At 38.8% G+C, this 26123-nt stretch overlaps 2 protein-coding genes across 6 annotated transcripts in view; both read left to right on the top strand.

Moving 5' to 3' along the window:
* OSBPL8 (oxysterol binding protein like 8) overlaps nucleotides 1-10637 on the top strand; it is a 207291-nt gene extending 196654 nt beyond the window's left edge. For all 5 annotated transcript variants that reach the window (XM_073214832.1, XM_073214835.1, XM_073214836.1 and 2 more), the window contains 6 exons: nucleotides 262-398; nucleotides 1781-1966; nucleotides 2670-2757; nucleotides 3760-3865; nucleotides 4618-4720; nucleotides 6416-10637. In XM_073214832.1, the coding sequence (XP_073070933.1) occupies nucleotides 262-398; nucleotides 1781-1966; nucleotides 2670-2757; nucleotides 3760-3865; nucleotides 4618-4720; nucleotides 6416-6548 (753 nt within the window). In that variant the 3' untranslated portion in view covers nucleotides 6549-10637. The remainder of the gene's footprint in view (nucleotides 1-261; nucleotides 399-1780; nucleotides 1967-2669; nucleotides 2758-3759; nucleotides 3866-4617; nucleotides 4721-6415) is intronic.
* A 1800-nt stretch (nucleotides 10638-12437) lies between these two features.
* On the top strand, nucleotides 12438-16007 carry BBS10 (Bardet-Biedl syndrome 10). The gene is made up of 2 exons (XM_017670250.3): nucleotides 12438-12698; nucleotides 13012-16007. The coding sequence occupies exons 1-2, from the start codon at nucleotides 12514-12516 to the stop codon at nucleotides 14987-14989; spliced, it is 2163 nt and encodes a 720-aa protein (XP_017525739.3). The 5' UTR covers nucleotides 12438-12513; the 3' UTR covers nucleotides 14990-16007.
* Nucleotides 16008-26123: the final 10116 nt, after the last annotated feature.

The raw sequence follows: 26123 nt of genomic DNA, 5'->3' as shown, positions 1-26123 counted from the left end.
AAAAACTTCTGAAACCTCCAAACTTACTGTGGTATTCAACCAAATATTAAAAAGACTAGTAGCTACATATTTAATCTAAAGTTTTTATAAAAATGACAAGAGATGTGGGGCTTTTAGAAAAAGTGCTAATTATATTTGTTTTAAAAATGTGTTTAACTATGGGATCAAGTTTCAGGAGGAAAGAATTATATTATTATACTATATAATTCCCTTTTCAATAAAGTAATTCTCTACCTTAATTTTTAATTTCTTAAAATATAGGATAGTGAAGTTTTTATTAATGACAAAAAGACTGATAATTCAGAGGTTTTCTGGAATCCAACACCAGACATTAAGCAATGGAGATTAATAAGACACACTGTGAAATTTGAAGAACAGGGAGATTTTGAATCAGAGAAGTAAGTATACCATTTTCCAGCTAATTTCATGAAGATCAGAGAGTATTTTTATATCCCTCAGTAATGTCAGTTTTCTCTGTTACCTTTCAGTCGTATTTTAATTCTTCAAAATACTTTAACATTTGTGGGATGTGACAGGTTCTTTTTTAGGCTATGTGAATGTCAAATATAATACAAATAGTGGTTTTTCTATAGCTCTGAGCTAAAACTACCCATTTTCTTTCTTTTTCTTAACTGTGCCAGAGTGTATTTTTTAAAAAAAATAAAACTTCTATTTTGCTTGTTTTAAATTATGGGACTAATTAATGTTTGTTGATGTTTATCTGGCAGCTGTTTTCTAACCTGGATTAGGCATGTAGAAGGGAATGGTACAAAACTTACTTCTGTTTCATTTTCTAAAACACAAGAGTAAAGCCACATGGTGTGCAGGTTTCTGGAGGAATTACATTTGTTGGGTAATAACACTGTGAGGCAGTTCAGTCTGCACTACGTACTCCCACGTGCTCATCATTCTCTCTCAGACTCAGATCTGTGTGTACTTTCCTTCACTCAGAATTGAGCTTGTCAAAAATGGAAGCCTATGCAGCAGTTCTAAAAATGCTGTTTCAGCTATAACCACATGATGCTGTCTGTCCAGAGCGAAGCTGTGGCAAGGCATACAGCAATTTTTGAGGTGCAAATATGGCTTAATATGTTTTAAAGATGAAGAAAATGAGTCTTAGGATAAATTACTTTAAGTTCACTGGCCAAAACAGTGGCAGATCTAGGACTTAACCCAAGTCTCTCAGATTCCAAAGCCTTTGTTCTTTCAGTTCTAAATCGCTATCTTCCCAGATGGGTGGAACATATAGATATTCTTTATATGATAAAAAACTGAATTTAGTAGGGGAAAAGATTTTACCTTAGTAGCCTTTTTTTAAATTAATGCTTCTCAGCACTGGTTGCACATTAAAATCGCCTGGAAAACATTTTTTAAAAATATTTGGGCCCACCCACAGAAATTCTTATTTTTAAATCAGAATTTCCCTGGTAACTCATGAGAACCATGGCACTACAGCATCGGATCTTTGAGGCCAGTGGGTTTAAACAGTATGTATAACTACCATCTGGAGAGCTTGCTCAAAGTGCACATTCTGAGCCCTCATTGCATTCCTGTCATCTCAGGTCAGCACTATTCATTGCCATTTGTTTAAGAGCCCATGTAATGGATTTATCTCAGGGCACCACCTTTTATATCTTGACTCATTTCTAAGCATCCAAGCATAAGCTTTATCAAAGCCAAAAGCCCACATGGACATCATTTTCTCTCAAGGGGATTCAAACATTCTATGTAGATTTGATTTTCTGTTGTTTTTTTAATACTGTTTTTTTACATGAATCAGACTCTGGCAGCGGGTCACTAGAGCGATTAATGCCAAAGACCAAACAGAAGCCACTCAAGAGAAGTATGTTTTAGAAGAAGCTCAAAGACAAGCTGCCAGACATCGGAAAACAAAAAATGAAGAGTGGATGTGCAAGTTATTTGAGCTTGATCCACTCACAGGAGAATGGCACTACAGGTTTGCAGAGTAAGTAATTAGAAAGAGTATTTTATTAATAGTATATCAGCATTGTTTTTTGCATTTCTAGAATTTTTATTGTTAGTTGTAGTAGTTTTTTTAAATTATTAAGGTATCATTGATATACACACTTATGAAGGTTTCACATGAAAAACATTCTAGTTATTATATTCACGCATATTATTGAGTTCCTTTCCCCCATACCCCATTACAGTCACTGTCCATCAGTGTAGTAAGATGCCACAGAGTCACTACTTGCCTTCTCTGTGCTGCGCTGTCTTCCCCATGAGCCCTATACACACCATGTGTACCAATCATAATACCCCTCAATCCCCTTCTCCCTCCCTCCCTCCCCACCCTCCCCCACCCCTCCCCTTTGGTAGCCGCTAGTCTAGTCCCTTCTTGGGGTTTGTAAGTCTGCTGCTATTTTGTTCCTTCAGCTTTGCTTTGTTATTATTGGAGTAGTTTTTTTATTAAGCCATATATACATAAATTAGTGTGAAGTTTTAAACTTGGTGTCCCATCTATTATAAATTTGACCCCATGCAGCCTATGAAACAAGCCGAGGACCAGAGGATTAGATGTGGCAGATCTGCCTTACAGCTAGGCCTAATGAAAATCTCACTGTAGAATGGAAAGTTTTAGAAAGGTTTTTGAATGTTTCATTTAGTCATTAAACAGGTGGATTTTTCTTTATTATTTATTTGTGTAGTACTCGACCATGGGACCCACTTAATGATATGATACAGTTCGAAAAAGATGGTGTCATCCAGACCAAAGTGAAGCACCGCACTCCCATGGTAGGTAATAGAAAATGACCGCATCTGTTAGGCATATAAATATTTTAAATCCTTAGTATCCTTGGCAACCAACACTTTAAAATTTGTTTCAAATTTTAAATTTTTGAGTGAGCAAAGTAGGCAGCTCCAGGCTCTTGTACCCTCAGTGAACAGGTAATTGGTGGTAATTCCTATTTAGAGCAGTAAATGGATTAGAATAAAGACTTAGAGTGACTGTTCCTTGTTTTTCTAAGCACGTAAATTAGCTTGCTCTTCTGATTCTCATTTTTTCTCTTGCATTTAGGTTTTTAAATTTAGGGCCTAATTCCAAGTTTTCAAGCCTGTTAATAGTATAAAAGTCTAAAGTATATTATCGTAAGGAAAATTTAGTCCTAATTTATGGTTTGACATACTTTTGAATCTTATTCATGCGCTCAATTGCATTCAGTAAGTTTGAATCATGCTCTGCCAAATGACATTTCCATTTATTATAAGATCTTTGTACATATCCAGATAGTATTAAAAGTAAATAATTAAGTAAATTTATTGGAAACCCAAAATCATTCTGTGGAAGGTTTCTGATATCGGGAACACCATAAATATGATTTAAAAAGAATGCTATTATTTAACATTCAACTAGAGGTACTTGCTGCTGCAGTTAGAACAGTGGGTGGTTGTATCTGTACTCATATTTGTGTGTACATAAAATGTCCCTTGAAGAATATGCAAACGAACAGCAGTGAGTATCGATTTAGTGGGGGACAGATGAGCTGGACAGGGATCAGGAGTAGGAGGGAAACTCTTCATTGCATTTTTTTATACTTTTTGATGTTTGTGCCAAATGAATGTTTCTTATTAAAATTAAATAGTTTAAATGTATCACATCTTAAGATTTAATTCAAGTATTTCATATTTGCTTTTATTTCTTAGTATTATACCCACAAAGAGATAGTTTTGACAGTCATGCAATATTGGTCTTTATAAATTCAGTGCAAATTCACATAATAGCATGATTTTTTTCAGGTTAGTGTCCCAAAAATGAAACATAAGCCAACCAGGCAACAGAAGAAGGTGGCAAAGGGCTATTCCTCCCCAGAACCTGATATTCAGGACTCATCTGGAAGTGAAGGTAGAAATACATATTGCAGACTATTCACTATTCAATATAAAAGTCTAAATTTTTAAAAGGATACTTGTACACTGTGTTTGATAAACAAAAACTAATACACTGTGTTTTCATATTAACTCAAAAAGATAATGTAAGAATTTGGGTGGGGTAGGCATGGCATGCAGAAAAAACTGCTTTGGATCATAGATAAATTGCAAGACCAGGTTGCTGGGTAAATGCATGGGAAATGAGGAAGGGAGTGGGTATAAGAGGGATGTGAGAAATATACCAGTTTGCTGGTCAACAAAAATTTGTAGAAGTGGCATCAGAACCACATGAAAAGGTTTAAAGGTCGGGTGGCTAGAGGGATGAAGGAACTGACAATTAAGGAAAAAACTGAAAAGGGAGCTCAAAAAGCTGACTTCCTCAAGTGTAGGCAAATAGGCAAGAGACAGAGGAGAATAATACCTTCTTCAAATTAACATACATATTTTTAATGAACTATTTTTGTCTATTTTAATTAGTCAAAATAAAACTGATGCCATCCATAATTGAACCAATTCATGGTTACTTTGAATATATCTGTACTGTTCTAGTTTTGACCTATGATTGAAACTTCAAAAATGCTGGGTATTAATATTATATTCATCTCTAAACCATAAAAATAATGCCTAGGAAAATTTTACTAAATGAGAACATTAAGCTGAAATGTAGATTGTTTATAATTAAATGTGTTCATTATTTTCACCAACTTCATTTAAATATCTTTTTAGCTCAGTCACTAAAGCCAAGTACAAGAAGAAAGAAAGGGATAGAACTGGGAGACATTCAGAATTCCATCGAGTCTATAAAACAAACCCAGGAAGAAATTAAAAGGTAATATATACTGACAGTGACTAGGCATTTGAGTCCAGAGGAGTAGTTAGAAATTCTGTTACATATGAAATCGTATGCAAATTTTACATTTTTCTGACATTGCTAAGCTAAAATGGAACTTGAGCTTCTATCACCTGATGACTGAAACTTTAAATTACTTCACTGAAATATTGTTTGGGGCAGTTATTTTTTCTCCTTTGTGAGGGTAGAATTGGAGTCTTGATCTTACTGCTTGTAGCATAAGCAGTAGCTGGGGTGGGTGAGGAGGTGGGCAGGCTTCTGAGAAAGCAAGTTAGCAAAGGCTGTGCTGCACCCTTTGTATGCGACTCACATTGAATTGGACCATATGGTTGAAATTTTGAAGTACTTGCTAGAATGGGTCAGTAGCTGCTACTCTGAGGCCTTTGAGTGGACCCCCTTCATGTCCCATGCCCTTCCCCATTACTAGCAAAGTTCCCGATCGGTGGCCTCTCATCGCTCTATCAGACGTAGAGTCTTTACTGTTAGCCACCCTGCCACTGGGTCAGCTCTCAGTGCCAGATATCCCAGGGGATTTTTTTTTTAAGATACTTTTCTCTGTTCTTGGTGAACCTATGACTTACATTGAGTTGCTATTTTCAGCTGTTGCCTCAGCGCCTGCTGTTCCCGTATGCCCACCCCATGCTCTCTTCCTATGAAATTTCTCACATCTCCAGAATAAGCTGTGCTCCCTGATCTTTGGATCGTTGCCCACACTTGAATCACTTTTTAGATTGCCCCTTTTTGCTCACCCTGCCCATCAGGAAAATCCCTGTTTATCTTTCAGAATGTAACTCTAATTGCCATCCTTATTGTAACATTTCTAATCACTCACCTTGCCCTATAGAGTTATAATCCCTCCAATATACTCAGGTTGCCTACTCCCTATATACATACTCCTGACTAGACTGCAGAGGTGTTAGTCTACCTTGCAGTAAACCCTGAGTAACCTTAGAGCAGAGTACGTGCCTTCTGCATTTTGGTATCATCAGACCTCATATAAAGTGCTCCAGTTTCCTAATTTAATTATATTTGTAAATTAATGAGCTTTCTTCTTTGTTTTGTCTATCTTTCTTTCCTTATGCTGGCAAAACACTTTAATGGACGTCTAAAAAAGACAAGCTTTTTATTAATCAGCTCTTTTTAGCCAAAAACATTTAGGGTGGCATAAGCATTATGTAGGCTCATTTTATGACTAAATTTTGGTAATATATGAAATACCATAGAGCATTCTTCAAGTTTTGAATGTCATCAAATCTGTAGTATTAATTATTTTTTCCTGGGGAATTTAGGATTCTTCTCTAACCCCACCTCTATCTCCTTTAAAGTAAAGATAAAAGAACCTTACCCAGCCAACTAAGAATTAAAATTTTTGTTCTAAAACCACTGTGATAACAGAGAAGGTAATATATTTCTATACTATTAGACTTTAATAATTATGCTTGCTGCACATCATTAAGTAATACATTTGGTACAATGTGGAATGTAGATTTAGGCAAGACCTAATAGTGGCTCCACATGGCATAATCAGCTTCCTGATTAGGTAGCAGTAACCAATTAACTAGTGACTTTACATAATGTATAATTAAATGCTCTGTGAACATGTATCAAATTTTGAGTTCTGTGCTAATGTTTTTGACAAGTAATTATAAAATTTATTGTTGCTTATTTTCGTAGAAATATTATGGCTCTTCGAAATCATTTACTTTCAAGCACACCTGCCACGGATTATTTTCTGCAACAAAAAGACTACTTCATCATTTTCCTCCTGATTTTGCTTCAAGTCATAATAAACTTCATGTTTAAGTAAAAGTTCTTTACAATTGAATCAGTGAACTGGAATAATTGGATTTGGCCTGGAACCAATATTCAAGTTGGTTTGGTCTCTGTTAAAATATCACAATATTTCTAAAACTACCTTCAAGATAAATGTAGAGGTGTTGACCTTTCATACTGTTTATCCTTAACCTGAAACAAGAGCTACTCTATTTGGTTATTAAAGTGAGCTATGTGTTAAGTGCCAGAACATATCTAGCTTTTGTGACAATGTGTCTACATGTGAATATAATCCACATGTAGACACAGTTGTGTCTTATGTGTACCTGACAGTAGTCATTGTATTCTATAGTATGTTCTGAGATTTAACATTAACTTTGTTCATAACAAAAATGCTATCAATCTTATAAATATGTTATCTATTTTCTTCATTAAACAGGCATAAAACTTTTATCAATAAGGAATGATAGAATGGAAAATGGTGGGATAACAGATATTATAAACAGTTCAATATTCTATAGTTAAAAAAAATCATTTCCAAAGCACCTAGCTCAATTGTCTCCTTAGAAACAGCAAGAAAAAAGTGTGGTCAAAATTAACATATTGAGAGAGACATGGTGGCAAATTGCTTTTTAAAAAATTCACACAAGATATTTTTAACCCCTAGAATTGAATATTTATAGATATAGATATAAATGTGCATATGGGTATATCAACATAAAAAACTGGTATGCAACTACTTGGATCTATTGATTATCTTTCATATCATACCTATGTAATAACACCTTCAACACTTGCTTGAAAAACGTGTGGTCAAAATTGATTGCTCTCCTATCTTCTTTTTTTTTTTTAATGTAGTTGGTCGAATAATATAGGTCAAATTCTAGAAAGTCTATAGGACATATAGAATGCTGATAATACATGTTTTTTCATTATGAAAAACTTATTTTAGCACTTATTTAGACCCTAGTGTGTTCAGTAAATAACGTAGAATAGAAAAAATTACAACCAATATTTTATTTTACTTCAAAAGCCAAATATGAGATAGGCAATAAGAAAAAACGCTTAGTGTGGTGGCATTTCTGTTAAAATTTCTTTAAAATGTGCAATAAGTTGAGCTTGTAAGAAGAGCGTCAAGTTCTGAAGTTCCTTTGTCATCCTTGGTTCTTGGCAGCTTCATCCTGTGGCAAAACTACAGTTCTTCAAGGTTCCCTTCCGCTCAGGCCGAGACAAGCTTTTCGTGAATTTTCTCAATTTGATGTTTTTACTTTGTGTTTTTAAATAAATATTTATAATTCTCAAAAGCAATTTTTGCAAATGTAGTTAGGCTTAGAACATGTCCCAAGGTGTATCTTAGAGTCCTGAAAATACAGATTTTAAAATGTCATTGATGAAAAGAAGGTCAGAGAGAATAATTGCTGAGGCTACATTTGCCTTTGGCTGAGAGACTGCAAGACCCTAGCAAAATTACAGTCAGCTATCTGTGCCATGATAAATACAAAATCAAGGAGTGACCGCTAAATTATGAAAATTGAAAATGACAAAAAGAGCCTCTTCTTTTCCCCCCAGTATAGCTATCTTAAGTATCTTTGGGTTTTATGAAGAACTATTTATTTCCTATGTATTTTTCACAAAATAATGCTGTATTCCAAATGTACATGTGAAAGCATGTTTTGAGTTGATGAAAATGTAAATACGATGTATGTGTACCTAGTGGAAGGACAGGTATAATATGACTACACAAGAGCAGGTGGGGCTTTCTTGTTATCTCATACTTGTCAATATAATCTTGTGCTTTCTTACCAATGTTATGCTCACCTGCCTATGAATTGACATATTTTGTAAATATTGTACAATTTGGTTCTTTTTAAAGGTTTTAAATTCATATTAATTTATATTATATATAGATTGATTGGTTGATAACAAAAATTACTTCATCATTAGCCCAGAAAACCTAAAATATTTTTGTTGGTAAACCTCCTATGGGGTTTTAGTCTTATTCACTTGTGTGTTATTTTCATTTCGTCTAACTAGTGTTTTATTTGTATGGGTATCTTCCAAGACTGGAAAAGTAGTTATTTTCTTTTTAGGGCAGATGTTATGGGTTCCTGTTACCCAAGGAATCAGTAACTATCCCATGAGAAAGAAAGAGCAGGGCTGCTCATGACTGTTTCTTATACACTAAAAGCATGTATCTTATGTAATAATCCCCTTAGGCTTTTAGCTGTATGAGTTCCTTTCTGTGAACTGAACACAAAACTCAGGAATTGGTGGCTTACTTTTAGATCAGTGCTTTTACTAGGCTTAGTGTGTGAATTAAAACATATAACTAACTTTGTATGTAGCCATATATGTAATTGACTTTGTTCTCTACCTGAGATTAATCTTCCTTCATATGTGGATTCATAAAATTGTGATTTTCAGTTCCCAGTTGTCTGAGAGCCTTTTGATGGTTTCTAGGATATTTAAGACCTTATGACAAGTTTTTTTCATTTGATCAGAAATTTTATTTTTTCATATGAGATGTTAGATGAGTCACTTTGTCGACATGTGCATTTGTCTTAGTTGTTAAATGTATTATGCCTTCAGTTATCCACCATTTAGTTAGATGTAGCTGGCCCAGGAAAAGACAGTAAAAAGGACATGCAAAGTAAGTTTCAGCAATAGATGTTTTACTTATACTTCACCTCAGTACTTTTTTGTATCACTTATAAAGGTACAGTGTAATCTTTGTCACCATTCCGTTGTAAAATGCAGCCCTCATTTAGTATTCATGCTTCTGTGCCTTTAAGAATATACTTTTGTCACATTTGTGTTACAGACTATAATGTGATTCAGAGTGTTCATAGGTTTAATTGTCATAAAAGGGTCATTTCTCTGTGTCACTTTATTTCCTTTTATATAGCTACAGTATATTTAAACAGTAATGATGTACTTTTATAAGGGTTTGTCTGTTTATCTATGTCAAATATATTCTTCACTTTCAGACACCATTGAGGTAGACTTGTCAGATTATTCTCAGTATTGTAAACAGTGCCTTTTTGATGGAATTCACACTGTTTGGGGTGTCAATTTATGCCATGTACACAAAAATCTGTGGAAGGCAGTTTTAACCTTTTGAAGAATATCTTAAATATTTAAGAAAACAAATGTATCAGATTCCATTATTTCCAGTGTTTAGCATTTCTAGTGAGCAATGAATATATTTTGGGTTTTTTTGTTTGACATACAGTGATATGGCATCATTGATGAGGCTATGCATGATGCCGCAGGTTATCTGAATTATATTAAATGTATAGAAATAAAATATTAAAATTCACATCCATACCAAATTTTCCAATTTGAACCAGTTGGGGGAAACTCCACCCAAATCACTACATTTACATTTCAACTTCTATTTTATTTGCATGGAAAAAAAGATTCTTTAAACTGCATAAACTGCCATTACTACATAATTTGTTTCATTTTGTTTACCTACAGTGTGAATTTAGTGTACTTAATTTACCTTTTATTACTCTTAACATACTGTTTGTTAGTTTTTAATTGAAGATGGACTGTTAAAATTGTATAGGACCAGTGTCTCCCTAATATGATTAACATAGAAGAGCCACAAGAAACCCATGACAAAATGAATGTGAATATACTTCCTGAAATATCTAGAAAATTTTGTCTTTTTGCATTTATCATGTAAAATTATTTTACTATTACAATATTGACATTTATTTAAAGAAAATGCCAGGGAACATTTGAACTGATGAGCCACAGAACTTAAGTTGAAATTTTTTCTCACTTTTTAGCCTAAATATACATCTGAGTTAAATATCCTTTTAATGGCCATTTATAAATTCAAACACTACCACTGGTCAGTTTTGTATTATAGAATAATAGTATGTTATCCACAGTGTAAGTATAGAGCACTGTCAAAATCTTTTCCTTAAGGTCCATAGTAGATGTACAGATAGTCATAGGCTACTGTTTTGTAATGTGTTACATTTCTAACCTATTATTCCTAACATAAATGTTTGCAGAGACAAAAAAGATAAGAGTTTTTCTAACAGTCTGTAAAATTCTGCTAACTTCTACAAGTAGGCTTTCTAAATAAAATTTTTTAAAAAGAAGCAAACTGTGATCAAATGACTTTGAATATAACATGGTGACTAAATTACTCAGTCCTAATTTTTAAATTAAAATAATTATTCTGTAGGGGTAGTTATGAGGATGGGTAAGGAATTGGAAGGGATTTAACAGTTAAAATCCCTAATGTATGCTTTACCTGGGTGCTGTGTGTTCATTCTTGAATACTCATAATAACCTTAAAGATGAGTGGAAGTTAGCCCAATTTTATAGATGAAGAATCTGAGGCACTGAGAAGCTAAATGATTCCAAAAGTTACATAGTAAGAGTGGTAACAAGCACATATTTGAATCCGTGTCTGACTTCAGTGTCCATTCTTTTAAAGCTGTACACTTAACCAGAACTCTGATTGTAGCACTTTTAAATGCTTGGAATAATCCACTGCTGTAATCTATTTTGAATTATGTAGCCCCTTTATGAGAGGTAGAACCAGAACAAAACAAACTTTACTATTCAACAAGCATATATACAAGACCTATTAAGTTTTTGCCCCTCACATGACCTTCGCCCCTGCTGAGTGGGCATCTGATGAACTCCCAAGAAATTCTTCTTCCTCCCCGGGTCCCTGTGTTCCTCCCGCAGAGCCAGCGGCTTCTAGCTGAAGTCACCTGGCTTTGCCCTATTAACTGGGAGGGAGGGAGGGCGAAGACTTACAGGTTTCTCCTGTCCTATGCATAGGAGCAAGGGGGTAAGGAAAACAGCCCCTCATTGCTCAACCTCAACGAAGTACAAGGTAATTTTCTTACTGATATTGACCACACTTTTAATAGGTTTCCTGTTAAGCTAATCGACTCTTCTGCACCGTACAAAACATCCCTTTCCTTTGGAGACAGTGGGCCTGTACACTGATGACATGTAGTGATTTAGTGGCTATGCTATAAATATTTGAGTGTTTAGTATATGCTGAGCACCATGCAAGAAAAGTGCTTTGTAAATACTCTCCTCAAAACCTTGTGAGATTTTTCTTTTACATACCCATTATCACCATTTTATTTAAGATGAGAAAAGTGGAAACAGGTTACTTGCTCAATGTTACAGATGAGCAAATGGCAAAGAAAACTCACATCTAAATCGTAAGACCATGCTCCTAACCATTTTATCCTTGAGAGAGTGCATGTGTTTTAATAGATGAACAATGTTCTTTCTGCCTAATAGGTCATTTTTTCTGCCGTGGGATTTTATCCAGTGATCTTGGGGCATTGTGTGTTTAAAGCATACAATTGATCACCAATATGGCTAAGTCCTCACATCTATCATCTCTACTAAAGGAAAAGAAAAACTGATGGTTAGGGTTTCACAGTGATGCCCGGGCCCAGGAGATGTAGCAAAGCCCCCTGCGGGAAGCAGAAGGCCTCAGGTGGCCAGAGTCAAGTCCTCCCTATCTGTCCTGCCTCCGAAACTGCTTGCCTGATAGGAAGGAGAGCAGCAGGTGGAGGGTGGGCGGTCAATGCAGGAGCCCAAGGCTGAGGTTTTGCTACGAAACATCGAGCAACTTCTCAGGGGGCGGGAGCGAACCGAGTTCCCCCGGGGAGCCCATTCCCACGTTCTCCGGGGCTCCCCTTTTGCGCCGAAAGTAAGTTCCTGGGAGACAGGGGAATCCGGTAGGAGCAGAGATCCCGGGAAGAGCTGAATTCACCGAGGCAGATGCAGAAGGGCTTGCGGTTCGCTTCCAGGGGCAGCCCCCGGGAAGCCCTGGGTTCGACCTCCGCGGGCGCCGCGCCTCTCGGCCGGGCTGCATACAGGCACGCGCCCCCCGGCCCCCAGCCGCCCGCGCTTCCGGCCTCCTCCCCGCCCCTTCCGCTCCGTCGGCCCTAGTGCCCGCGGCCGGGGGCGGCGGGAGGCGGAGTACTGGGGGCCTAGCGGGCATGGCTGCCGCGGGCTCCCTCAAGGCGGCGCTGCGGGTGGCGGAGGTGCTGGAAACCATCGTGAGCTGCTGCGTGGGGCCCGAGGGGCGGCAGGTTCTGTGTACGAAGCCTACCGGCGAGGTGCTGCTCAGCCGGGATGGAGGCCGCCTCCTGGAGGCGCTGCACTTGGAGCACCCTGTGGCCAGGTACTCAGGTCCCGCACGCCCCCGCCGGGTGCCCGTCCCGCCTCCGAGCCCCCGGGTCCAGGCCTGCGCTCCGGGGACCGGACGCGGCGGGCCCCCTCCAGACTTCTCGCCTGACCGCCCAGGGCCGCCCGCTGGTCGCCCTGCTCTTCCCAGCCCCGGAATCCTCAGAGCAAAGTGACTTGGAAAGGGAAAAACGAAAACTCGGGACATCAAGGGGACAGTATTCTCATTTTGTGCCTGTAGCTAAAAACACGCTTCCGATGTGGGAAGGCAGCTCCCTTAATCTGAGTTGCTCTCTTTCTTTTTTGTACAGGATGATGGTGGCATGTGTTTCCAGTCATCTAAGAATAACAGGAGATGGTGCTAAAACGTTTATTATCTTTCTTTGCCATTTACTCAGAGGATTTCATGCCATCACAGGCAAAGAACAGGATTCTTTGATTCCCCAAAACATTCAAACCCATGAAAGGCATTGGAAAAATTGTTGTCAGTGGAAATTTATTTCCCAAGCTCTTCTCACGTTTCAGACGCACGTACTAGACTTTGTTATGGACCAATATGTAAGTAAACACTTCCTCTCCATCTTTTCTGTATCCACTAAAGAAAGAACATTGTGTAGGAGCTCTTTGGGGTTGCTCTTAGAATCATACTTTTGTGGAAGAGTGGGAAGAAATAATGACAGCTTCATTTCACAGCTGACGTGTGACTTCTGTTGCAAGTGTACAACTCGTGAGACCGAGTTTGCGGAGGTGCTGGAGTTAGTGGAGGACTGTTCCGCGGAGCTGTGTGTCGGCGTCACCGGCCTTCCGGTTTCCGCTTCCAGGGTCGTAGCTGGGCTTGTGCTTCAGAGAGAGTTTTCCGTGTACTGCCCAGCAGATGGTGACATAAGAATGGTGATAGTAACCGAAGCCATTCAGCCTCTTTTTTCAACTTCTGGATCAGAGTTTATTATAAATTCAGAAGCACAGTTTACCACATCACAGTTTTGGATTATGGAGAGGACAAAAGCAATAATGAAACGTTTACAGAGTCAGAATGTAAAATTGCTTCTGTCTAGTGTCAAACAACCAGACTTGGTTATTTATTATGCAGGACTGAATGGCATATCCGTGGTGGAGTGTTTATCATCTGAAGAAGTTTCTTTTATCCAGAGGGTCACTGGTCTTTCTCCCTTTGTGCTACCACAGGCCTCCTCTCGTGATGAGATGTCTGACATTGCTTTGGTAAAATTTTGTAAACCTCTTACCCTTAGATCCAGAAGGTATGTTCACCTTGGCTTGATTAGCACATGCTCGTTTATACCACACTGTATAGTTCTTTGTGCACCAGTGCAGGGCCTTATTGAGCAACAGGAGCATGCTTTGCATGGAGCATTTAAAATGCTTTGTCAGTTATTTAAAGACCATGGTCTAAGTTACATGACACGAGCCAGTGACCAAAATTATACACCAAGTCCTTCTGTTTACAAGAATAGTAAAGAAAGTAATCAGTTACCAGAAACTGTTAATGGCTCAATACAAAGGCCATATCAGGACAGAGTTGTAAAGAACAAAGATGAACTGGCAGAAGCTCAAACATATTTAAAAGTAGATTCAAATTCGGTAGTTCCAAATGTAGCGTTAGAAACACGCAGTCTGTGTTCCACATCACAAATGACACCAACAGATACATCCCAGACAGATGAAACACTGAGATGGTTATCTCCAAACAAAACCGGGATAATTGATGACCATGAACCATTTATTGAGAGTAATTCTGCAAATTCAACAACAAAAAATACTAGAGTAGAAATTTCTTATGAAAACTTACAGGTCACAAAAACTGCTGGAAAGAGGAGCGTATTACCTGAGGAATATAAGCCGTCAGAGATGCGTCCTTCCCACAGTCCCTGTTTCTCATCAATACCAGCAGGTTGTGTTTTGCCAGTGGGTAATTTTGAGATCTTGTTACATTACTATCTTCTCAACTATGCCAAAAAATGCCAGCAATCACAAGACACCATGGTTAGTATGTTAATAGCTAATGCACTTTTAGGCATTCCCAAACTCCTGTGTAAGTCCAAGAGAGGAAATTACAGTTTCCCACAGTCGTACATAAAAGCCGTCCAGGCCCTGCAAGCCGATCGGCACATGGTAAGCAGTCAGGCAGGTTTGGAATCGGTAACTGGGAAATATCAGTTAATAACTTCAGTTCTTCAGTGTTTGGCAAAAATTTTAGCCATTGATTTGGTGATCAAGATTAAGAGACAGCCTCAGGAAATGTATGATCAAGATTCAGAAGAGGAACTATAAAATTGGGAGTTTTTTAGTAACAAAGTTTTAATCCAACTTGGGCCATAAACTAAAGCAGGCATGTGGCCACAGGTTCTCAAGTCAGTCCAGTCTCGCTAGGGAAACATGATTTAAAAAGTCGTTAGAAGAAGTACATACACTCAGAGGCCAGCAGACATCCGGACACCAATGTTAGACCTACATTCCAGCACAGTTGTGAGGAGGAAGCCCTCCCTGATGAGGTCCGCATGTGTCTGTCCCCTCCTGAAGGTCACTGTGTGTCAGCTCCATGTTAGTCGCGCTGTTTGGGGGAGGGCGTTTCTGTATAGTTGTTTCATTTTACTTATCTATATATTTTTTTTTTACTCTCTTCATCTGCCCTGCCTTTCCATTTTTAGGTCATAGAATGATTAAATCTGAGATTCGGATGGGGTCTTATATACTATCCTATTTTAATTGTTTATAATATTAAAACATACTCTTTGCTGTGTTTAAAATAATTTATTTTTCCTACTCATAATTTTTAAAGCAATGAGTAAAAAGTCTCAATTTTTTTTCTCAAAACATATAAATTACTTTCTATTTATATATGACCCCTTATTTATTTCCATGTCATGTGGAGATTTCTTTTTAGCATTTGTACACCACTGATTATGTTGCCAGAAATGTGATTTTGTGCAGTATGTCTATTTTTATTTCTGTAGTTAAAAGTTAATTCCAGAAAGGATGTGAAATCATTTTCTCCTGTCCCCCAAGAGCTTGAGAAAAAAAAAATCATGTATTTGCTGGTTTTTCTTGTATTTGGTGCATAGCCAGAGTTCAGTAACAAATATTTTGAAAATTGTTTATTTCTAGTGTGTATTTTAATATGCTTACATTTTATTTTAAAGGTTTATAAATGCAAATAATACTGTACATCTAGTCACGGATAAGGACAGTGTCTTCTACTATTAGTAGCTCTGTTACGCCCAAAGCTGTCTGTTTATACGAAGTGTTGAGAATGCTTGTGGAATTAAACTGTTACCTTTAATCTACTAAATATATGTGTCCAATTTGCTAATTCAACAAATTCCTAATGAGTGCTCACTTTATGTGCCAGGTGCTGAATATACAGTGTTAAACAAATAGATACGGCTCCTGCTTTCATGCACCTTTCCTCAAAGATTAACGGATGGATAGTGAAGCTACTTGGATTGATATTAGGTTTAGGAAAACTGCTTTTCGATTTTAATTAAACTGGAAAAATGATGATTAATAATGTATTTTTTTAAATGTAACATCCTGTCATGCAATATCTCCTGATCTTTTACATAAAATAGTTTCATTTTTGTAAGGGTTATGCAATATAACATTTCATTTATGTGATAATGGAGAGAGTAAATCAGCTCTATTCCTTATGAATTCACAGATGTATGAACCTGCTGTAAAATTGACACATAGTTTTTTCCATTCACTTTTTTTTATAATTGACAGGTCATTTGATTGTTTTGCTTTATTTTGTTGTTTTTTAAATACTCCTCCATCACTGAATACATTTAAAAGACAGACCTGCCCAGCACTTTGCATATGGTAGGCGTTTTATAGCAAAAATAATCACTAGTGTAGGAGCTCCTTTGTAAACTGGACTGGGTCTTTGTATGTTTGGCCCCTAGTCTAAAAGCAGCCAATAAATGTCTGCTGCAGAGCTATTCGTTGAATGAATTAGTCACTTAATCCTCATAGATGAGGTCCTAATTATTTCTATAAAACTTTATGGAAAAAAATCTGTTTTTGGGGAAAAGAATCAGAAAATATTGAACAGGTTAGCACAAAGCAATCTTTCATTTTAATTAAAAATTTCTCAAAATTGGAGATAAAGTTTTCATGGGTTATACTCACCATTGGTGGAATAACACCAGGAAGTTTACATCACTGGATTAGATAGAAGAGCACTTCAAAACATTTGATTACATTTTATTTAAATGCTCTTCCACAAAGGATTTGAGGTGATCTGGAACAAAAACAGAGAAAAATTACTGTAAAATAGGAATAAAATATAGAAAATCAAGATCCAAGAAAATGTGAAGACAATTTAAATTAAACACGGGACCATGTTCCTGTTTTCTGTTTCTGCGTAACCAGTAACCTCAAAACTTTTACTTGTATCCCTGTGTGGTTAGCTCTCACAACTGTGGGAGCTGCCTGGAGGCAGCTAAACAATTTCCACGGAACTCTTGTTGGTTGAGGCGGCCACAAAGTTCAGCTGAAGTTCAAGGGGAGGGAACACAGGCCTCACTACTCAGAGGGAAGAGTGTCAGTGTCACATTGTAAGAACAGCACGTGAGATACTGAGGCAGCTGGAAAATAAGGCCTGCTACACCTTGGGAGGGACGAAAGGACAAATCCACATCAACTTCTCAGCTGAGTTTTAATGTTGTCTCAAGTTTGTATCAGTACTTCTCACAAACACATTTTTACCAATAATTTTTTTACGAACCTCCTTTTTCTTACCCCCAGCACAAGACATTTTTATCCCCAAACAATGGTCATTGAATATTAAACAGCCCTTAATTCTTTAGCCTTGGAGTGATTGATGATGTTATACTGGAAGTGTCCTGATAGCCATGTTTCAGACTAAAAGGCAGGGGGAAGAGGAATGCAGTTTAGACCCAACTTCGATCAGAAATTATTCATGCCCTCCCAAAAGGAAAATAGAATTTATCTTTCCCATCATCACAGCGCAACAAAAAGTCCCAGAAACTACAGCTCAGAAATGGTTGATTGATCTATTGATTACATGAATAAAGTTATTAATTACAGTTTTGTAATAGCAAGAAATTGGTAAACTCAACTCTAGATGGATACACAAACTAAAGTGATAGGGGACTATTTGGGGGAGGGCATTACATGCACAGGAAAAGGCGGAAAGGTGATTTCTCAGTGTACCACCACGTAATGATAAACCTAGGGGGGTCGGGCTGTGCCCGGGACTGAGCCTGTGGGGGTGATGGGCTGTGCTGGGACCCGGGACTGAGAGCCTATGGGGGATGGGGTGTGGCCAGCACCGGGGACTGAGCGCCTATGGGGGGTAAGGGGGGGTGACCGGGACTGATAGCCTATGGGGGGGTTGCGGTGTGACCAGGACCCGGGACTGAGAGCCTATGGGGGGGAAGGGGTGTAACCGGGACCCAGGACCGAGAGCCTATGGGGGGAAAGGGTGTGACTGGGACCTGGGACTGAGAGCCTATGGGGGGCCGGGCTGTAGTCAGGACCGGGGACTGAGAGCCTATGGAAGGAAAGGGGTGTGACCAGGACCAGGGACTGAGAGCCTATGGGGGGGAAGGGGTGTGACCGGGACTGGGACTGAGAGCCTATGGGGGGGAAGGGGTGTGACCGGGACTGGGACTGAGAGCCTATGGGGGGGAAGGGGTGTGACCGGGACCCGGGACTGAAAGCCTATGTGGGGAAAGGGTGTGACCGGGACCAGGATTGAGAGCCTATGGGGGGGATGGGCTGTGCCCAGGGACTGGGACTGAGAGCCTATGGGGGGATGGGCTGTGCCCAGGACCCGGGACTGAGAGCCTATGGGGGGGAAGGGATGTGACCGGGACCTGGGACTGAGAGCCTATGGGGGGGATAGGGTGTGCCCAGGACTGGGACTGAGAGCCTGTGGGGGGGATGAGGTGTGCCCGGGACCCGGGACTGAGAAGCTGGTAATCGGTTCCGGAGGCATCACTGTGAGGGCTCAGCCTGAGAGCGAAGTGCTGTTACTTGGTATTATTGATGTTTTTCCAGCCCCAGCGTGAACTGAGGCTTTAAAAAAGCAACTTTATTGAGAAAGCCAAAGTGTCCCATGTCCTTTGCCACTGAATAGGGACTCTGCAGTTAAACCTTCTCCAAAGACATGAAGATGGAGTCATAGACGAGAAGGGGACAGATCTCTCCAGTTCCTAATTCCAGGCTTGCCCCTTGCCCAGCACTACTGCTTTAGGTGCCAGGAGCCCCTCCACGCAGTCAGCCCAGAGAGGCTAATAGTTGTGAGGAGGCAACTAGTGACAGTGCTTTAGTAAGGAGAGAATATAAAGATTAATGGAGTGATCAGATGGAAGGAATGTTTTATTAATTTGATTAGGAAGTTGGAAGGAGAAAGGGAAATTCCAGGGCAATGGGATCAAGGTATTAGGGCCAAACATCACAGACTGCAAGACCACTGAGCACCAGGCATATAAGTAGCTTACAATGGCTAATTGAGGCTGCATTTTAAAGTTGGTGCTTTTTGTGTCCCTCTAAGTCCAGGGAAAGGAAATCCGGGGGCAAAATACCCCTAAAAACCAAAATCAGTCAAAGGGAGAAATAAAGTTCAAAACCCGTTTATTGCTCACAAACTACAGTCCCAGGCCGTCTTTCTTCTCATGCTCAAGCAGCCACAACACCGGCCCTCCCCCTCACCTCTCAGGTACAGATAAGCCCTCTGTTGCCAAGGAAATCACCCATTGATATGGAGATGAACTTCTTCACCCCTGAGGAAAGATGCAAATGCCCTAAAGCCGTACTTCTTTCCACCTCTGAACGCCTATTGATATGCAGATATACTAAAGCCAGGCAAGAAATTCTGGATATGTTTCAATTTTACCCACAGGAGCCTCAGATAAAATTCTAGAGTAAGGGTCTGAAGACTGTGCCCCATTTATTTTGCTTTCTTCTTGTTCTGGGATGGCCCTCTGGGTTTAAATAGCAAAGTTGTTACCGTGACTAGTAGTGCAATGAACTCCTAGTTCATCTCTCATCAGTTATTCATCCACTTATATACTAAACACACACTGACTGTCATCTTAGTATCTCTGAGCCCTCAAGTCTCTGTGGTTGCTTTTATATATATTTTTTATTAAGGTATTATTGATATACACTCTATGAATATTTCACATGAAAAACAATGTGGTTACTACATTCACCCATATTATCAAGTCCCCCCCATACCCCGTTGCAGTCACTGTCCATCAGTGTAGTAAGATGCCACAGAGTCACTACTTGTCTTCTCTGTGCTACACTGTCTTCCCTGTGACCTCCGCCACACTATGTGTACTAAACATAATACTCCTCAGTCCCCTTCAACCTCCCTCGCCACCCGCCCTCCCACACCCCTCCCCTTTGGTAACTGATAGTCCCTTCTTAAGTCTGTGAGTCTGCTGCCGTTTTGTTCCTTTAGTTTTGCTTTGTTGTTATACTGCACAAATGAGAGAAATCATTTGGTACTTGCTTTCTCCACCTCGTTTATTTCACTGAGCATAATATCCTCCAGCTCCATCCATGTTGTTGCAAGTGGTAGGATTTGTTCCTTTTTTATAGCTGAATAGTATTCCACTGTGTATATGTACCACTTTTTTTATTCCTTCATCTACTGATGGACACTTAGGCTGCTTACATATCTTGACTATTGAAAATAGTGCTGTAATAAACATAGGGGTGCATATGTCTCTTTGAAACTGAGAAATTATATTCTTTAGGCAAATTCCCAGGAGTGGAATTCCTGGGTCAAAAGGTATTTCTATTTTTAGTTTTTTGAGGAACCTCCATATTGCTTTCCACAATTGTTGAACTAATTTACATTCCCACCAGCAGTATAGGAGGGTTCCCCTTTCCCCACACCCTTGCCAGCATTTGTTGTTCTTAGTCTTTTCAGCTGGCCATCCTTACTGGTGTGAGGTGATAATCTCACTGTGGTTTCTATTTCCATTTCCCTGATAATTAGTGATGTGGAGCATCTTTTCATGTGCCTGTTGGCCATCTGAATTTCTTCTTTGGAGAATTGTCTGTTCATATCCTCCACCCACTTTTTAACCAGGTTATTTGCTTTTTGGTTGTTGAGGCATGTGAGTTCTTTATATATTTTGGACATTGACCCCTTGTCAGATATGTTGTTTGAAAAGATATTCTCCAATACTGTAGGATGCCTTTTTGTTCTGTTGATGGTGTCCTTTGCTGTACAGAAGCTCTTTAGTTTGATGTAGTCCCATGTGTTCATTTTTGCTTTTGTTTCCCTTGGTTGAGGAAATGCGTTCAGGAAAAAGTTGCCCATGTTTATATTCAGGAGATTTTTGCCTATGTTGTCTTCTAAGAGTTTTATGGTTTCATGACTTACATTCAGGTCTTTGATCCATTTCAAGTGTACTTTTGTATATGGGGTTAGACAATAATCCAGTTTCATTCTCTTGCATATAACTGTCAAGTTATGCTGATACCAGTTGTTGAAGAGGCTGTCATTTCCCCATTGTATGACCATGGCTCTTTTATCATATATTAACTGACCATATATGGTTGGGTTTATATCAGGGCTCTCTATTCTATTCCACTGGTCTATGGGTCTGTTCTTGTACTAGTACCAAATTGTCTTGATTACTATGGCTTTGTAGTAGAGCTTGAAGTTGGGAGCGTAATCCCTCTAGTTTTATTCTTCCTTCTCAGGATTGTTTTGGCTATTCCAGATCTTTTGTGGTTTCATATGAATTTTAGAACTATTTGCTGTAGTTTGTTGAAGAATGCTGTGGTATTTTGACAGGGATTACATTGAATTTGCCGGTTGCTTTTGGCAGGATTTTCTTTTTGACTATATTATTTCTTCCTATCCATGTGCATGGGATGTGTTTCCATTTATTGGTATCTTCTTTAATTTCTCTCATGAGTGTCTTGTAGTTTTCAGAGTATAGGTCTTTAACTTCCTTTGTTAGGTTTATTCCTAGGTATTTTACTATTTTTGATGCAATTGTGAATGGAATTGTTTTCCTGATTTCTCTTCCTGCTAGTTCATTGTCAGTGTATAGGAATGCAACAGATTTTTGAGTATTAATTTTGTATCCTGCAACTTTGCTGAATTCAGATATTAGATCTAATAGTTTTGGAGTGGATTCTTTAGGGTTTTTATGTACAATACCATGTCATCTGCAAACAGTGACAGTTTAACTTCGTCTTTACCAATCTGGATGCCCTTTATTTCTTTGTGTTGTTTGATTGCCATGGGGAGGACCTCTGGAACTATGTTGAATAAAGTGGAGACAGTGGGCATTCTTGTCTTGTTCCCAATTTTAAAGGAAAGGCTTTTAGCTTCTCGCTGTTAAGTATGATGTTGGCTGTGGGTTTGTCATAAAAGCCTTTATTATGTTGATGTACTTGCACTCTATACCCATTTGGTTGAGAGTCTTAATCATAAATGGATGTTGAATTTTGTTGAATGCTTTTTCAGCATCTATGTAGAGATCATGTGGTTTTTGTCCTTTTTGTTGATGTGGTGGATGATGTTGATGGATTTTTTAATATTGTACCATCCTTGGATCCCTGGAATAAGTCTTACTTGATCATAATGGATGATGTTTTTGATGTATTTTTGAATTCGGTTTGCTAATATTTTGTTGAGTATTTTTGCATCTATGTTCATCAGGGATATTGGTCTGTAATTTTCTTTTTTGTGGTGTCTTTGCCTGGATTTGGTATTAGAATGATGCTGGCCTCATAGAATAAGTTTGGAAGTATTTCCTCTTCTTCTACTTTTGTATACCTATAAGGATGATGGGTATTTGGTCTTCACTAAATGTTTGATAAAATTCAGTGGTGAAGCCATCTGGTATGGGAATTTTGTTCTTAGGTACTTTTTGTTTACTAAATCAATTTCATTGCTAATAATTGCTCTGTTCAGATTTTCTGTTTCTGTCTGTGTCAGCCTTGGAAGGTTGTGTATTTCTAGAAAGTGTCCATTTCTTCTAGGTTATCCAGTTTGTTAGCCTTTACTTTTTCATGGTGTTCTCTCATAATTCTTTGTATTTCTGTGGTGTCCATAGTCATTTTTCCTTTCTCATTTCTGATTCTGTTTATGTGTGTAGACTCTCTTTTTTCCTTGATAAGTCTGGTTAGGCATTTATCTATTTTGTTTATTTTCCTGGAGAACCAGCTCTTGCTTTCATTGGTTCTTTCTATTGTTTTATTCTTCTCGATTTTATTTGTTTCTGCTCTAATCTTTATTATGTCCCTCCTTCTACTGACTTTGGGCCTCATTTGATCTTTTTTTTAGTTTTGTTAATTGTGAGTTTAGACTTTTCATATGGGATTGTTCTTCTTTCCTGAGTTAGGCCTGTATTGCAATATACTTCCCTCTTAGCACAGCCTTCACTGTGTCCCACAGATTTTGTGGTGTTGAAGTATTGTCATCATTTTTCTTCATATATTGCTTGATCTCTCTGTTTTTATTTGGTCATTGATCCATTGGTTATTTATGTGCGTGCTGTGAAGCATCCATGTGTTTGTCGGTTTTTTCATTTTCTTTGTGTCATTTATTTCCAGTTTCCACCTTTTTGGTCTGAGAAGCTGGTTGGTACAATTTCAATCATTTTGAATTTATGAAGGCTCTTTTTGTGGCCTAGTATATGATCTGTTCTTGAAAATATTCCATGTACACTTGAGAAGAATGGTGTATTCTGCTGCTTTTGGATGTAGGGTTCTGTAGATAGCTGTTTGGTCATTCTGCTCTAATGTGTTGTTCAGTGCCTCTGTGTCCTTACTTATTTTCTGTCTGGTTGATCTGTCCTTTGGAGTGAGTGGAGAGTTGAAGTCCCCTAGAATAAATACATTGCATTCTATTTCCCCCTTTAATTCTGTTAGTATTTGTTTCACATATGTAGGTGATCCTGTGTTGGGTGCATAGATATTTATGATGGTTATATATTCTTGTTGGACTGACTCCTTTATCATTATATAATGTCCTTCTTTGTCTCTTGTGATTTTCTTTGTTTTGAAGTCTATTTTGTCTGGTACAAGTACTGCAACTTCTGCTTTTTTCTCCCTATTAGTTGCATGAAATATCTTTTTCCATCCCTTCACTTTTAGTCTGTGTATATCTTGGGGTTTAAAGTGGGTTTCTTGTAGGCAGCATATAGATGGGTCTTGATTTTTATCCATTCAGTGTCTTTTGATTGGTGCATTCAGACCATTTACATTTAGGGTGATTATCAATAAGAATGTACTTATTGCCATTGCAGACCTTAGATTCATAGTTACCAAAGGTTCAAGGTTAACTTCCTTACTATCTATGAGTTTAACTTAACTCACTTAGTATTCTATTACAAACACAATCTAAAGGTTCTTTTTTTCCTCCTTTTTCTTCCTCCTCCATTCTTTATATATTAAGTATCATATTCTGTACTCTTTATCTATCCCTTGACTGACTTTGGGTGTGGTTGGTTTAATTTTTCATTTGCTTAGTAATTAACTGTTCTACTTTCTTTACTGTGGTTTTATTACCTCTGGTTACAGCTATTAAACCTTAGGAACTCTTCCATCTATAGCAGTCTCTCCAAAATATTCTCTTTTTTGGTACATTACCCTGTAGAGACAGTTTGTGGGAGGTAAATTCTCTCAACTTTAGCTTATATAGAAATTGTTTAATCCCTCCTTCAAATGTAAAAGGTAATCTTGCTGGATAAAGTATTCTTGGTTTGAGGCCCTTCAGCTTCATTGCATTAAATATACTATGCCTCTCCCTTGTGGCCTGTAAGGGTTCTGCTGGGAAGGCTGATGATGACCTGATGGGCTTTTCTTTCTATGTGATCTTATTTCTTTCTCTGGCTGCTTTTAATAGCCTCTCTTTATCCTTGGTCTTTGCCATTTTAATTATTATATGTCTTGGTGTTGTCTTCCTTGTGTTGGGAGATCTGTGCACCTCCATGGCTTGATAGACTATCTCCTTCCCGAGATGGGGGAAGTTTTCAGCAATTACCTCCTCAAAGACTCTTTCTATCCCTTTTTCTCTCTCTTCTTCTGATACCCATATAATATGAATATTGTTCTGTTTGAATTGGTCACATAGATGTCTCACTATTCTTTCATTCTTAGAGATCTTTTTATCTCTCTGTTTATGAGCTTCTTTGTATTCCTCTTCTCTAATTTCTATTTCATTTATCATCTCCTCAACCATATCTAATCTGCTTTAAAACCTTCCATTGTATGTTTAATTTATGGTACTGTGTTCTGTAATGATTGGTTCTCTGACCGGAATTCATTCCTGAGTTCTTGAATATTTTTCTATACCTCCATGAACATGTTTATGATTTTTATTTTGAAATCTCTTTCAGGAAGATTCATGCCTTTGCTTTTATTTGACTCTTTGGCATATTTATGATTTTGTTTTGAGCCAGGTTCCTTTGTTGTTTCATATTTGTGTGATGCCCAGAAGATCTAGTCTCTGGATCTGCTCAGCCCCTGGAATAATGTTGATGGTCGCAGGGGAGTGGTGTTGGTGCCTGGGGGGAGGAAAGCCTTCTTTCCTGCTTCCCAGCTGCTATGCCTGTCTCCACTGCCAGAACATGTGGGCTGAGTACACAGGTGTAAGCCTCTATGCTTTGTGTTTTTAGTTTCCAAAGGTGGGTTTTCATTCTGGCTGGCCTGACTCCAGGGCAGGGGCTGCTGGTTTGCAAGCCAGGTGGGGCTGTCTGGGAGGAAGGTACAGCAGGCTGCATATCACAGAGGGGGTGGCCTTGAAGCTGTGTAGTCAGCCAGAGGGCTGCAGCTCCTGAAGGTCATGAAAGCTCCCAATCTGCTGGACAGCGTGCACCCAGACAATTTTGTCTACCTGTCCTTTCTCCTGAGCAGTAAGCTCTGTGAAGTCCTTGCCTCTTTAGCAGCCCTCTCACTGTTAGGAAGTCTCCCAGACTGCCTGCCTTTCTTTTGTCCCAGAGCAGCCAGATGTGGATCCATTTTCCACAAGCGGCTGGAATTCCAGTCTCTCCAGGTCTCCTGCCTGTCTTATCTTTCCAACCCCCCTAATCACTAGAGCACCATGCAGTGTAGGTTTGTGCTCCCAGAGCAGATCTCCAGAGCTATGTGTTCAGCAGTCCCAGGCCTCCACTCCCTCCTGTGCTCCATTTCTCTTCCTCCTGTTGGTGAGCTGGGGTGGGGGAAGGGCTTGGGTCCCGCCAGATCACGGCTTTGGTACATTACCCTGTTCTGTGAAGTCTGTTCTTTTCTCCAGGTGTATGCAGTCTGGCACAGCCTTCTTTCCTGTTCCTCTTCCAGGATTGGTTGTATTAATTATATTTTCATATTATATGTGGTTTTAGGAGGAGGCCTCTCTCTCACGTCTCACCCCACCATCTTTAATTCTCCAATCATCTTCATGGATATTAAAACCCCAAGA

This window comes from Manis javanica, chromosome 10, assembly GCF_040802235.1.
Source record: "Manis javanica isolate MJ-LG chromosome 10, MJ_LKY, whole genome shotgun sequence".
In the NCBI taxonomy this organism is placed as follows: domain Eukaryota; kingdom Metazoa; phylum Chordata; class Mammalia; order Pholidota; family Manidae; genus Manis; species Manis javanica.
This window is presented reverse-complemented; position numbering and strand designations above follow the sequence as displayed.

What these genes read in the sequence shown, in the direction of transcription:
- BBS10 (XM_017670250.3), top strand. Translation starts at nt 12,514, where the DNA reads ATGGCTGCCGCGGGCTCCCTCAAGGCGGCGCTGCGGGTGGCGGAGGTG. An exon ending in TTGGAGCACCCTGTGGCCAG is followed by an intron (nt 12,699 to 13,011) that starts GTACTCAGGTCC and finishes TTTTTTGTACAG; the next exon opens with GATGATGGTGGCATGTGTTT.